The sequence below is a fragment of the Carya illinoinensis genome, chromosome 7, assembly GCF_018687715.1.
Source record: "Carya illinoinensis cultivar Pawnee chromosome 7, C.illinoinensisPawnee_v1, whole genome shotgun sequence".
In the NCBI taxonomy this organism is placed as follows: domain Eukaryota; kingdom Viridiplantae; phylum Streptophyta; class Magnoliopsida; order Fagales; family Juglandaceae; genus Carya; species Carya illinoinensis.
In genome coordinates this window covers 33,792,235-33,807,265 of record NC_056758.1, presented here as the reverse complement: position 1 = coordinate 33,807,265, position 15,031 = coordinate 33,792,235, and the positions used below count along the sequence as shown (strand labels likewise).

Genomic DNA, 15,031 nt, shown 5'->3' with positions numbered 1-15,031 from the left:
TTACCACCCACCAAAGAAGCACCGCTGCCCTGTAATTACACACTGGATATTAGGGTTAGGGTTTCTTTCTCTTCTCGTTTCTCTTTCCCTCAACCTTCCCGACCACGGCCATTATTATGCTGTGGTAGAAAGGAGGGAAAATAATTAGAACCTCTATTTCAGTGGCAGAGTACTTGATATAAAAACCCCAGAAACCCTAGCTTTCTGGGTTGTGCAGTGGCTGCAGATCCATGACAATGGATGTAAAGCGAGAGGAGGGAGAAGGAGGTGTAGTGGAAATTGTAGAGGAAGGTAACGTGCATGGCGCTTCGAACCAGCCGGACAAGTTGGATGTGGTTGAAGAACTAGTGGGGGTGGTTGAATCAGTGGCTCGGTTTGGCGATTACCGAAGGACGCAGAGGAAAGAATGCTGCGGTATTGTTAGGCGCATGAAGGTCTTGTTGCCGCTTTTTGAAGAGATCAGGGACCTCGAAAAGCCGCTTCCGGAGGCTGGTGTTGTTTGGTTGTGGAATTTGAAGAAGGCTTTTCTCATGGCAAAGAAATTACTGAAAACCTGCAATGAGGGTAGCAAGATCCATCTGGTTAGGACTTTGAAACTTTTTGAGAATCTTCTTTCATAGAAGGATTAACTTTTTCTCTCCTTTTATTTTTTTCATATATTCTGGTTTGCTGTCAATTTAGGCATTGGAAAGCGAGGCGGTCACAGTCAAATTTTATGCCGTTTATGAAAAGTTTAGTCAAGCTTTGGATGGTTTCCCTAGCGAGGCGCTTGAGGTCTCGGACGAAATGAAAGAGCAGGTATTTTCTATCAGCATCGCCCTTTTTTCCCCAATATGAAATTATATTCTGTCAAATCATAACGTGCATCTTGTTCTTGTCTTTGTTGTCTTGGTGAGAAATTATCAGCCTTTGGTTTTCGAAGAATTAGCCATATAGCTCATAGGCTAAAAGTTGTGATTTTAAAAGCAGCTAATGATTCATCTGTTGTCTGTTCTGAACTCTGTAGAAGGCAATGGATTTTACATAGAAAAAGTTAATTTATTTTCAATTACTTGTGTTTTCAATTAATACTTTCGCTAAAATCTTGAAAAAACTAAATAAATCATTCGAAGTATGTAGCATCATCTGTTCAGAATATTTGCATTGTCAAGGTTTTTCTTTCTTCTTGTCCCCTGTTTTTCTTCTGTAAGCCCTTATAGGCTTTCGATGTTGGGAACTGAAATGTAACTGAGAGATACAAAGATATGAAAGGGTTTGAAGAGATTTAACAAAGTAGTTTGATTGCATCGATGTAGATCATAAGTTTATATAATCTAAGCCAGTTCTTTTAACATTGTATGAGATAATATTGTTCTTCACTTCAAGTTTCTAAAAGTTGTGCTTATGCTGTGGTTCAGATTGAGCTAATGAGCGTGCAACTTAGAAGAGCAAGGAAGCGAACGGATACACAGGACATAGAACTAGCAATGGATATGATGGTGGTGTTTTCTAAAACGGATGACCGGAATGCTGACAGTGCCATAATAGAACGATTAGCAAAAAAACTGGCGCTGCATACCATCGAGGACCTTAAGATAGAGACAATAGCTGTGAGGAACCTCGTTAGAGAAAGAGGACGGCAAAATGCAGAGACTACCCAACAGATCATTGATCTTCTTAACAAATTCAAACAAGTTGCAGGCATGGAAGTCACAAATGTTCTTGAAGATCCTGTAATGCCTAAAATGCTTGAGAAGTGCACATCTTTAATTATCCCTCACGAGTTCCTTTGCCCGATCTCACTAGAGATAATGACGGATCCTGTTATTGTTGCAAGTGGACAGGTAATCTCTAAGTGCCTAATCCCCTTGTATTTTCATTTTCTTTGTTTGGGTAAGTAGAATACTTTAATTTGCCAGTTAACCAATAGTATAGTAGTTCAATAAGTTATATGAACATGGAATATAAGTGGCACAAGTAGTTAGGAAGAAAAGGGCTGTATTCAGTTGAATTCATTTTCTTATGGAAATTAATATTTATTTTCTATTTTTGTACCCTTGTCTCTCTGGCTATTAATCAAAGACATACGAGAGAGAAAGCATACAGAAGTGGTTCGACTCCAACCATCGGACCTGTCCGAAGACAAGGCAAACTCTGGTTCACCTATCACTAGCACCAAATTATGCTCTCAAAAATCTGATCTTGCAGTGGTGCGAGAAGAACAATTTTCAGCTTCCTAAGAAAGACATTTGTGAGTGCCAGGAGGGCTCCTCAGCACAACTCAAAGAGGAAGTCTTGTCTTTGGTTGAGAGCCTATCTTCTAATCTGTTGGAAGTGCAGAGAAAGGCTGTAAAGAAGATCCGTATGCTCTCAAAAGAGAATCCCGAGAACAGAGTTCTAATTGCTAAGAGTGGAGGAATCCCGCCATTAGTGCATATCCTGTCCTATCCAGATTCTAAAATTCAAGAACATGCTGTAACAGCTCTGTTGAATCTATCCATTGATGAGACTAATAAGAAACTCATATCTAGAAAAGGAGCCATTCCATCTATAATAGAAGTCTTGCAGAAAGGAAATATTGAGGCTAGAGAGAACTCTGCAGCAGCTTTGTTTAGCTTATCAATGCTGGATGAGAATAAAGTAACTGTGGGGTTAGCAGGTGGCATTCCACCACTGGTAGATCTGTTGCAGAATGGGACAATTAGAGGGAAAAAAGATGCAGTCACTGCACTTTTCAATTTATCTCTCAACCAAGCAAATAAGGCCAGGGCCATTAGTGCTGGCATTGTGCCCTCCTTACTTCAGTTACTCAAGGACACAAACTTGGGCATGGTTGATGAGGCCCTTTCCATTTTCTTACTTCTTGCATCACATCCGGATGGACGACAAGAGATTGGTGAACTCTCATTTATTGAAACTCTTGTCGAATTCATCCGAGATGGAACCCCCAAGAACAAGGAGTGTGCAACATCAGTTCTTCTTGAGTTGGGATCAAACAATTCTTCTTTCATATTGGCAGCACTTCAGTTTGGAGTATATGAGCACTTGACAGAGGTTGCAAAGAGTGGAACCAATAGAGCTCAAAGGAAAGCAAACACACTTTTACAGCTGATAAGCAAGAGTGAACAAATTCCATAAGATCTCCAATGTGGTTATTTAGCTTTTCTTTGATTAAGTACCCATGTTCATATGAATGCCTGCAGCGAGCATTTGTTATTCAGTGTGTTATGTATATGAAGTGGTAAGGAAGATTGAACATATTCCTTAAAGTTACAGTAGTTCCAATTTGGTGATTTTTTGCTTTTCTTTGATTGAAGTATCCATGTTTATATTGAATGATTTCTGTGAGCATTTGTTCTTCAGTTGTGATGTATATGAAATAATGAGCAAAAGCAAACATGCATACACCGTTAGTCATACTGGTACATTTCCAATTTGTTAATTATGTTTTTCTTTATTCATGTTCATAGTTGAAAATAATGACTGGTGTTAGATATAAGTTCAAAATATGCAAATATTGCCCAAACCTTATGTAAAAAAGTGAATCTCACTAGAAAATGTAATTTTTTTTTATTTTTTCATGATGAAGTCCCCCTTTTTTTATAAAATTAATGCACGATAGGTGTATATTTGGATATTGTACAGATCATTATTCTTTGAAAATCTAGAATAGATATGAGAAGACGTCAAATTATTTTTTCTATTTTTTTTAAAGAATTAAGAGCTCTAAGCAACCACAGATCAACAACTCACAATATTAAAAGTAAAAAAAATCATGGCACGCTAGATTTTGTTGACAAAATAGAAAACAATTGAAAAAAATCTTCACGAGGAAACTACCCATAATCAACTATGGAAGAAAGATATTCCAATCAGTTTAAGATTCACAAAACCTTTGCAGTCTTATACGTCAAACTATTATCTTCTTTTAATTTTGTTGCCTTTCCTGTTGACAAAACAGCGTGTAACAATGTTAATATTATCGCTCAGGGCTTCACGACGTCCTCCCGTTTGCAGCAGAGTACCATTCCCTTCAAACTACTCTCATTGATTGTCATCCTTCACATCATAATTCATAACGACATCCGTTCCTGCAACTGCAATGTTTTGCACCGACAGAACAACAGTTCAAGAGGCGTCTAACGAAAACTGATCTTTTTAAAAAAAGAATTGAGAACGATTTTATATTATCGGCCGGACGTGGCCCAGAAGTATGAGATCCCGTGTCCCTGCATTTTCACCAGTCCCTACAGCTTTTCTTGTAATCTTGTCCCCACACGTAGACCCATCTGTTTCTATGTTAGTTTCTCAAAAGCCCTGGCCTTTCTTTGCCTGCTGCTGAATCCAAACGCCTAAAAGGCTTAGTTCTGCATCCGAGGATCTGAATTTGGCTGATTCTAAGAGAATCACTACTCCTGTGGAAATGAAACCTTTCACATCTGCGGAAGCTTCTGAAGCAGTACTTGATGGGCCAGTGGTGCTGCTTTAGAACGTTATCTATTCTATCTACTTCTTTTTCAGTTCTGATCAGAGTACTGAAAATGTTTGCTGTTGCTTGTAATTTTTTCGATCTCTTGTTCAAGACCTTAGCAGATGTGCCAAGGAGTAGGAGAATAGGAACATTTATTTCTTTGTTTTTTGTCTTTTTTCCTTAGTCCATGTGGTGAGCACTGAGCATTTGCATATAAAGATCGGCATAGAACCATCAAAAGCGCTAGCTAGGTTCACTGCACAGTACTGCCTGCCCATTAAACACGAAGGAAGCTCTTGAATTGAAATCCCTCGTCTTCGGGTGGCTAAGGCGCCGTTTGAAACTTGGCAAATTTATCGCCCAAAGACTAGGGGTGTAAAAGAAAAATCGATAAATTGATAAATTAGATTGGATCAGATCACCGGTACGATTAGTTAGAGTTTGATTCGATTTAGTATCGATTTTATTTTTTTGAAAATTAGCTAAAATCGATCTGATTTCGATTTTTTTTTTAAATTGAATCTATTTATACACATATTTTATTTTTTATATTTATATATAATATATAACTATATATAAAATAATTTTATATTATATGATAAATTACTGATTAATATAATATTAAATTTTAAAATTTTATATCATTTTATTTATTATATTAATAGTTATACTAATATTATATAGTACATATTAATAGTTATATTTATACTATATCACTATATATTATAATATACTATAATATATCATTATATTCCTTATTATAATATACTACAATATATTATCACTATAGTATTATATATAATATAATATAGTACATTAAAACTTATAAAATCGGACCGAACCAAATTAGAAATCGATAAAATCAGAGTATTGGTTTAGTAGGATAACTGGTGCGTAATAGGTTTTAAAAAATGTAAAACCTGTACATGCTAGTTCGATCTTAAATTTTGTTCAAAACCGGTCCAGACCAATTACACCCATACTAAAGACTCCACTTTTAAATTATTAAATTCACAGCAATTCAAAATTTATTTATAAATATTTTTTAACTCAACGCCTTTTTAAATATAAAATTCGTAATTTTTTTTTAATTTTTCATAAATATATTTACTCATGTTAATCTCTAAAAAACATATCTAAATTTATCTTAAATAAATTTACAAAATTTATTTTATTATTTCAACTCATTATTATTTAAAAAAAAAAAACTAAAAATCTAAGTGGTGCCTAAGTTTTATCGAGCAATGACGTTACTTCTTTTGGTAGGAATTTGTTAAATTATAGGACGGTGTTATGTGTACCGCTCTTAACTATTGTTGAGAGCTACTATTAGTTATGTATAGTATTTTTATTTTTAGATTATTTTTTAATATATATAATTTTTAATATTTTTAAATATATATTTTAAATTATAACATCGTTAAAAAATAATTCTTTAATTTAATTATGAAGTACAAAAAACAAAAAAATGAGGAAGAGGTGTAAGGCTATGAGTCTATGACTAATGAGATCAATTTTCATGTGCAGAAATTTCAATCTCGAAGCTGCCAAAGAGCCGCTTGCTGTTTTCTTGGGTCATTGTTACATTACATATCTAGAATCGGACAATGCACGTGTTGGAAGTCCAAGCTCATGAACAAAAGTTGGCAGGCACTTAATGCCCTACACCTCATCAAGTGGACGCAAAGTTTCTCGATTTCTGTTTGTCAATGCTAAAATATTTGGACAGTAGCGACAAATAATGCATGGTGTGTGCCAGCTATTGATGTTTTGTCATTAAATAAAATAAAATAAAATAAAATAAAATAAATAAAAAGATACGATTAGACTCGATAACCGAACAAATATCTTCACATGGCATCTACTTCAAAATAATTTCGCTATTGACATTATTCTTAATTTTTAAAAGAGAAAATTTATTCATTATTTTAATTTTAATCATTTGTTCGTTATTTTATAATATAATATTAAATAATAAATTTAAAAATAAAATATAATAAATAATTTTTAATTATTTAATATTATATTATGAGATGATGAGAATTAAAATAATAAATAAAATAAACTTTTGATATTTAAAACCATCCACCTGAAATACATATATTAAAAAAAAAGTGAGAATAGTTTTGAGAGATATTCGAAAATTCAACATAGATAGATTATTTAATGAAAAATAATTTATATAGTCTTATATTTTTTTAAAAGAAACAAATAAATCAGAATACTCACATGAAAAAACTTATATTTTAAAAGTAAATTTTACTTTCTTTTTTTTTTAAAAAAAAAAGCAAAAATTATACATTTTAAAATTATGTTTAACACTATTTTTATCTGTTTACATCTTTATTAATCTTATCAGTAAGTATAATGCTTGACAGTGATAGAAAACAATATGTGCAATATATCACCCTTGATTTAAAACTGATCGAATGTGGATCCTTGTATTATTTCCAAGAGAGGTATGCTACAAAATGTCACATCTCATCATAACCTAACTTCAAATGGGCATCCATAATCGCCTAAATCCAAATATGATAAACGGAAAATCAATTTAATCATTCTATATTTGGCATCTATTTGAAACTTAATTTAATCCATATATGATAAACAGAAATTTGATTTCATCACGTACTTATTTTAAAAAATATATATAATATATTTTAAAAAATATATATTTTTATATGAATTTTAAATTTATTAATTTTATTTAAAAAGTACGTAAAATTTATACACCATATCTTAAGAGTATAAATATTATTTTTTAATTCAAAAAGTATTCGTCGAAGTGATCAATTTAAATAACAAAACTAAAATATGGTTAACTTCTTGTAAAATGGAGAGAATCCAATCTTTAGACAAAAACGTAAAGAGATATTGGTTTTGAAAATGAAAAAGAAATGAAAGAAAATAGCTGAACGAGAATCGGTGGAGCCAAGATTCAACGATTTGTCCTGGTCATGACCTAGCAAGTGGCCCTTGGAAACCCAAAGTGGCCCATTCTCACGTGGTTTGAAATTTGAAAATTCTAGCTAACCACCAAAATCAACCGGTAAGCAGCCCCCTTCAAATTCAATTCTCACTCTCTCCTTTATCTCTACAAATCTCTCAAAATACAGAAGAAAGCAGCACGTGTCTAAAGTGGGACCCGCTCCATAATTTTAAAACACAGAAAAAAATTCAAAGGATAAGGTTGCGTTCTATTTTCTGGACAAGATAAGGTTACTGATTCTTAGATCTATCGTACGTTAGTGATGATATTTTTAGATTATTTATTTCTTCCGTTTGAGACAGGTTAGCGAAAGAAAAATAAAAAAATGAGTAATAGTGATTGAATTATTTCAAAAGTTTTATTATATATAAACATAGTCGTACACTAATATATATATCAATATTAATTTATTTATATTTAAAATTTAAATTAACATTATTTTTTATAAAATCTATTTTTTAATCAATCACATCATATTGTATAAATTAATACACAATTATACTTATAACTATACTTTTCCTTATTTTAATATCTAATCAACACGTTTTCTAATAAAGTGGGCCCCTCAATTATTCGAACCCCCAGGGTCCAAACACAAAGGATGAAGATAATTACGAAATCAGCGTCTCAATCCCACGTCGACAAGATGATTTCTTGATTATATATATATATATATTTATGTTTACAAAATACGATAGGCATATTATTCTTTTGTCACATTTTTATTATTTTATAATATATTTAAAATTTTATTTTTTATTATTTTCTTTTAAATATTTTTTTTGCATTTTTAATAACTAATTTTTTTAACATATATAATTTAATTAATAGTAATTTTTTTAACCATTAAATAAATAAATTAAAAAAATAATAAATAAATAATAAGAAGTAATAAGCTCATTATTATTTTATATATATATATATATATATAATAATTTATTATTAAGTTTTACATTTCATGTATCTATATATTAATAGCTCTACAGCTACACATCGGAAATAATTAGGATTCCGTCAAGGCAATTTTTTTTAATATTTTTAAAAATAAAAAAATTATAATATCTTTAAAAGATATTTCCGTAATCCTTAAATAAAAATAAAATTAAAAAAAATAGAAGATTTTTGGTTGGAAAAACTGAAAAAGCACGCGTGACTATAGCATTTCTCAATTATATATGCACTGTAGATATTTTTCTTCAAGAAAGAAAAAGACCAAAATGTACGCTCATGTGTAGGTCCGTATTTAACAGTCGCTATCTTATCCGTACCAACTAACTCGTATTTCTCAATTATTTCAACAAAACTAACTTTCCTCCTCCTCAGTCTGCAATTTGGACGATAATATCAGCCTAAAAAAAACACTCCGTTTCTCTATTTTCTTTGCAAGAAATTTGTCTTTGACAAGTGATCAAACTTCTGTTATAAAAAGTTATTTTCTTATATATAAATTTTGATTTTCTATTTTTGTTAGAAGTCATAACACTGATATTCACATAACATATTTTTTTAATATATTTCACAATACATATTTTGAGTTAAATAATTGTAGATTCCAGTAAAGAATTGGATTAGATTTTCTAGTTTTACAAAATCTCTTTATAGATATTCTATTATATTTTATGGGATTTTTTAGGCTTAAGTAGTTATTTTAATTTTTGCAAATAATTATTTTTTTAGGGTAGAGGTGAGGTTTTTGTAGTTTTGGTAGATTTTTGTTTTTGGAGTTAAGGGTTATATCTCCATAGAATAATATTTTTGTAGAATTTTTTAAGGGCTAGGAAGTTTCTTCTATTTGTATTTTGAAGGTTGAAGGTTTATTTTATTAATTTTAAGTGGAGCAAAAATAAATGATATTATAATATTGTTGAGTTATCTAGTGGATTTCAAATGGGGTTGGGGCCACCTGCCAGCTGCGACCTTTTCTATTCATCATCGTTATATATTATATATTATATTTATTTTATTATTTTAAGTTTTTCTAATTTTATTTTTTTAAATTAATTAAATTTTTTTACTTATTATCTACAGATCACATATTTGATAAAAAGAAATAAAAATATTACATAATAATATATGAGATAATGAGTATAACTTTTCATATATTTATCGATGTTTAAAATCCAAAAATGGCTCTCTTCCTTTTATTTTCTCTAGCTAAGAATACTTGAATTAAGTCCACAAACTACAACGTGTATGAGTCTCCATTTTATCAACCTTTTTTCTCCTTCACTATTTTTCTGGTACATATTATATAAATTATGCCTGAGCGATTTTTTATTTTTTATTTTTTTTTCATGCAAAATATAACAACTATAAATAAAATTCAAAGAGATTGATTACGAAAATGCTCCACAATTACATGTTCATTTATCCATCTCTTCAAAATATAAAAATAGTTTTATATGTTATCTAGAGGTCAAGATATTCGTAACTATTCTCATTTATTTCTTTGATCTAATTATTCAAATTATTTTAGATGGGAAATTCTCATTTATAATATCCATTAATGAATCACTATAAACTGTCTAGTTTCATCAGCAATATGTCATGATCGAATATCACTTCTACCCCAATTGCTTTAAATAAATAATAAAAAAAAAAACCCACTAATTTGCAGCCCGTGAATGTGGGTCCGTGAGAGAAACAGACAATACGGCAGAAATAAATATTTTTGTAAAAGTAGAATTACATACTAATTTATGTATAATTTTTAATATTTAAAATTTAAATTAATATTATTTTTAATAAAATTTATTTTTTCAGAAATAAATTAGATCGATGAGTATTGAATAGTCTCAGCGGGCCAATACCCCATTTCAGTAGCCTAGCGGAGGTCCTCCTAGCTTCTACTGCAACTGTTGCTTGAAAGTTACAGACATGGACAAATATTGATCAGCTACTCTGAGGTGGAAAGATTAAACCAATGTTTATACTTTCGATAATGTTACACAGTAAAATTACACCCTGTAAGTAGAAAAAGCGTCTGGGCCAAGGTTTTCTGTTTATAAATATTTCCACATCAAGAGCAGGCATTGCCACACTTTCTCCTCCTTTTCCTGATCATCTCTCTTTTCTCTCTCCTCTAGACACCTGCACCATGGATCCCTACAAGGTACTAGTGCTACTCAAGCTCCCATTTGATTCTGCTTTCCCTTATCTGAATTAATTGTTCACTTTCTGAACTAATTCCAGGGGAGTTTGATCTTGGGTCTTCTTTATTTTGGGTTCTTTTTTTTTTGGTCTATATTTAACTCATCTATGTTTTTTATTTTATTTTTGCGGATCTGGTTGCCAGAATTAAGATCCAGGAAACAAAGATGCTAGCTATGCAAGCAAAATAAAATTATATATGGATAATGATTTTTGTTAATATATAAAACATCCAGACTGGGTGAAAAGGTCCAAGATCATGTCACTAATTAATTACTAGTTAATTAATATAGTATATGCGTAAGCTTTGATCAACTTGAGTAGTATCCAAACAATATATTAAGATCTCCCGGAAAGACTCACTGGGGTGCTAAATATCCCGAGTGATGAATGGTATCAAAGCTGATGATCATTCGACAGGCGGATATTTAAAAGGATCCGATTCGACGTGACTGTGTAAGTAAGATCGATCTTGAATTTGGAACACATCATCTATAATGTTTTGGGATCTCCTGAGATTCTTGATCTGTCTAATTTAGCCGTGATGAATAGAGAATGGACTGATTAAAAGAAGCGTGTGGTTTGCACGCACGGTTTTGACCATTTGGCTTAGCTTGATGGTGACTCCTGTTTTTTTTATTTTTTATTTTTAATTATGAGAATCGAATTTATGGTGTCCCAACCGCATGTTGTATTTAATTTGGAAATACTGAGAGACTCGGACTGAGGCTGAGACATGCCAAATTTAGCATGTTTTTAATCTAAATACTTAGCAATCAAGCAGAGGAGTGTTTACTTGATTAATGTTTTGGATATTAATTTTGTCGTCGTTGTTTTGGTATGATCTTTGATCCCTAAGCCAAGAGGTTGTTGAATATGATGTTTGCGTTATATGATCATGGCAGTTCCGTCCCTCAAGTGCTTTCAATACTCCCTTCTGGACCACGAACGCTGGTGCTCCGGTTTATAACAACGACTCCGCCTTGACCGTTGGATCCCGAGGTATTTTTAATTTTTTACTATCATAAAGTTGCTACTATTTTTTAGCAACGTTAAACAATCTTATGAACCAAGTGCAAGTAGAAGATTTTTAGAAAGTATAGTGTTCTGAATTGAAAAATTTTTCGTCAGATCATATGTTATTATTATTATTTTTTTGTTGGGTGTTCATGCGACCTTCTTCCGTCTTGTGCGTCTACCGCAGAGTCTAGCTTCAAGCCACATAGTTGGATCCTCATGGTCGCTCGATCTTTTCCCTATTTCTTGTTTTTAGCTTCCTTGTGCCTCTGTCACGAGATTCCAATGAGATTTAGATCATTGGAATTCTCTCTCCTCTTGGGAGATATAGAGACATTCACTATGGTCACCCTGCATTCTAATGCAAATCATGCAATTTTGGGTCATCTTGGTTTCTTGGTTTTTTTGTGTACACCTTCTTCATACCTCATCTTCGTATGTCTCGTTACCTCTCGTGAAAAAGATCCCTCTTTTTGTGGAAACAGATCGAGTTGAGAAGCGTCATGTTAAAGTTGTGACTCTGATTCTTTCTAACAGGTCCAATTCTTCTCGAGGACTATCATCTGGTGGAGAAACTTGCCAACTTTGAGAGGGAGCGGATCCCCGAACGTGTTGTCCATGCCAGGGGAGCCAGTGCCAAGGGGTTCTTCGAGGTCACCCATGATATTACTCACCTTACATGTGCTGATTTCCTGAGAGCCCCCGGAGTTCAGACTCCTGTGATTGTCCGTTTCTCCACTGTTATCCATGAGCGCGGCAGCCCTGAAACCATTAGGGACCCTCGAGGTTTTGCTGTCAAATTTTACACAAGAGAGGTGAGGTTTTCCTTTGATGTTTTATCGTATAACTAAGCAAGCAGATGTGTTTGACATTAATGATGATAGTGAATTGCGATAGCCTTTTTGCTAATATCTTGATCATTTTTTCTTTGACGCTCAGGGTAATTATGATCTTGTGGGAAACAATTTCCCCATCTTCTTCGTCCGTGATGCAATGAAATTTCCAGACGTGATCCATGCCTTCAAGCCCAACCCTAAGACGAACATACAGGAGTATTGGAGGGTTCTCGACTTCCTCTCCTACCATCCAGAAAGTTTGAACACGTTCATGCTCCTGTTCGATGATATTGGTATTCCACAGGATTACAGGCACATCGAAGGTGCAGGTGTTCAGGCCTATACTCTGATCAACAAGGCTGGGAAAGTGCATTACGTTAAATTTCATTGGAAACCCACTCTTGGGGTCAAGTGTTTGTTGGAGGAAGAGGCTATTAGGGTTGGAGGAACTAATCACAGCCATGCCACCAAGGATCTCTACGACGCGATTGCAGCTGGAAACTATCCTGAGTGGAAATTCTACATCCAAACAATGGATCCCGAAGATGAGGACAAATTCGACTTCGACCCACTTGATACAACCAAAATCTGGCCCGAGGACATCATACCCCTGCAGCCAGTCGGCCGCTTGGTCTTGAACAAGAACATCGACAATTTCTTTGCAGAGAATGAGCAACTTGCATTTAACCCTGCCCATGTGGTTCCTGGTATCTACTACTCGAATGATAAGATGCTCCAGGGTCGGATTTTTGCCTACTCCGACACTCACAGGCACCGTCTCGGACCAAACTATCTGCAACTCCCAGTTAATGCTCCCAAGTGTGCTCATCACAACAATCACCATGAGGGTTTCATGAATAACATTCACAGGGATGAGGAGGTACTTAATTAATAAGCTGGTTACTGCATAATTTTTTTAGTCAAATCAGACTCAGACTTGTATTTATGCAACCTCATACTCGTTTAAATATTGTATATTTATTCTGAACGGATGCCGTAATGCTAATTTTCAGGTCAATTACTACCCCTCGAGGTTTGATCCTGTTCGTGCTGCTGAGAGATTCCCCATTCCTCGTGATATACTCTCTGGAATACGTGACCGGGTTAGTTGATCCGTTCTTCTTTTGTTGAGATGTACCTTCGATATGTCGTTGAATTTTCACCCCTGATCATGAAATACCGTTTAATGCAGCGCGTCATCGAGAAGGAGAACAACTTTAAACAACCAGGAGATAGATACAGGTCCTGGGCACCAGACAGGTACCTTCGGTCCCCCGTTGATTTAACCATAGACGAGAATTAAATAAGATGTCTCAAACTAATATATGCTTCTTTTTCATCTCTTTTGGGATGTTTTCTCAGGCAAGATAGGTGTGTCCGCCGATGGGTTGAGGTTTTGTCTGACCCACGTGTCACCCATGAGATCCGCAGCATCTGGGTCTCATATCTCTCTCAGGTGAGCCTTTTATCTCTCTGTCCTTCAAAGATTATATATGAGATAATTTGGATGGTCGACTTTAATGGTTTCTCTTACTGATTTTTAACGTTCTTTCTTCGATTGGCTGCAGGCTGACAGGTCTCTGGGTCAGAAGGTGTCATCTCGTATTAATGTGAGGCCATTAATGTGAAGAGTGATGCAAGCTGCTGCATCTATCCTTTTAGCTAAAGAGGACTCGTCAAAATAAGAAAGACTAAAATGGGAGAGGAAGACCAAATCAGTGTTGATCCTATATTTTCTGTTTAATATCGTACATATGCTAAAACCTTTGGTATATTGTCGTGTAATGTTTATGTTTCAATCCAATAAATGCCACGGTTGTATGTGCAAGTTCTGTTTCTGTCCTGTCATTTCCTTGTAAACCGTATGGTTGGACTCAGTAATTCCTTTTATGCTTAATATGTAAAGCGAATTCTACCATATGCGGCTATGCCAATGCTTAATGCTCCAAAGGTCATCACCAAGAAATGTTTAAGCTTTGTTCTCATAGAAAAAAGTTATCAAGGAAAGTTGAAAGGTTTCCAAGTTCTGATTCATAGCCAATTATTTGCTCTAACCCAATACATCGCCCAATTGGAACCAAGTCCAATGAAATATGTCCAAAAGAGTCAAACCTAATATGATTATGATAGCCCAACTTTGACAAAGTAAATCCGAGACTGAGATATCCTACCATTTGCATGGATTTTCAAGCCTAACACGGATTTTCAAGCCTAACACGATTTCATATGATAAAATTATTTTATAATTTAATATATTATATTAAGTTATATTAATTTATAAAATTATTTTTTTGTAATATCTTAATAGTTGTAGCACTTTCATTCTTTTATGAGAAATTTAATATAGAAGTCTTACAATACACATCTTCATTTTTATTTTTTTATCTTCATATTAAAATATGTGCGTGTATAAATAAAAAGATAAAAATAAAAAATCATATATTAATTAAATGAAAATATACAGTGTAAGACTTCCTTATGTCTTCTTTAATTATTATGGCTTAATCTCATAGTTGAGTGACTTGAGTCTTGTGTAGACTCCTAGGCATGGCTTGGGCTCTTATTCTATTCTTTCTACTTGGGTTCTTG

General features: G+C 33.4%; 2 protein-coding genes across 2 annotated transcripts; both read left to right on the top strand.

Annotated features, from left to right (window-relative positions):
• On the top strand, positions 1 to 3,341 carry LOC122315178 (U-box domain-containing protein 15-like). The gene is made up of 4 exons (XM_043130967.1): positions 1 to 581; positions 682 to 798; positions 1,398 to 1,823; positions 2,062 to 3,341. Exons 1-4 carry the CDS (start codon positions 231 to 233, stop codon positions 3,115 to 3,117), a joined length of 1,950 nt encoding a protein of 649 aa, XP_042986901.1. The 5' UTR covers positions 1 to 230; the 3' UTR covers positions 3,118 to 3,341.
• Positions 3,342 to 10,392: 7,051 nt separating this feature from the next.
• On the top strand, positions 10,393 to 14,360 carry LOC122315684 (catalase isozyme 3-like). The gene is made up of 8 exons (XM_043131759.1): positions 10,393 to 10,551; positions 11,495 to 11,591; positions 12,144 to 12,421; positions 12,546 to 13,322; positions 13,456 to 13,545; positions 13,635 to 13,702; positions 13,805 to 13,898; positions 14,011 to 14,360. The coding sequence occupies exons 1-8, from the start codon at positions 10,537 to 10,539 to the stop codon at positions 14,068 to 14,070; spliced, it is 1,479 nt and encodes a 492-aa protein (XP_042987693.1). The 5' UTR covers positions 10,393 to 10,536; the 3' UTR covers positions 14,071 to 14,360.
• Positions 14,361 to 15,031: the final 671 nt, after the last annotated feature.

What these genes read in the sequence shown, in the direction of transcription:
- LOC122315684 (XM_043131759.1), top strand. An exon ending in TCAAATTTTACACAAGAGAG is followed by an intron (nt 12,422 to 12,545) that starts GTGAGGTTTTCC and finishes TTTGACGCTCAG; the next exon opens with GGTAATTATGATCTTGTGGG. An exon ending in GGGTCTCATATCTCTCTCAG is followed by an intron (nt 13,899 to 14,010) that starts GTGAGCCTTTTA and finishes GATTGGCTGCAG; the next exon opens with GCTGACAGGTCTCTGGGTCA.
- LOC122315178 (XM_043130967.1), top strand. Translation starts at nt 231, where the DNA reads ATGACAATGGATGTAAAGCGAGAGGAGGGAGAAGGAGGTGTAGTGGAA. An exon ending in CGGACGAAATGAAAGAGCAG is followed by an intron (nt 799 to 1,397) that starts GTATTTTCTATC and finishes GCTGTGGTTCAG; the next exon opens with ATTGAGCTAATGAGCGTGCA. An exon ending in TTATTGTTGCAAGTGGACAG is followed by an intron (nt 1,824 to 2,061) that starts GTAATCTCTAAG and finishes TATTAATCAAAG; the next exon opens with ACATACGAGAGAGAAAGCAT.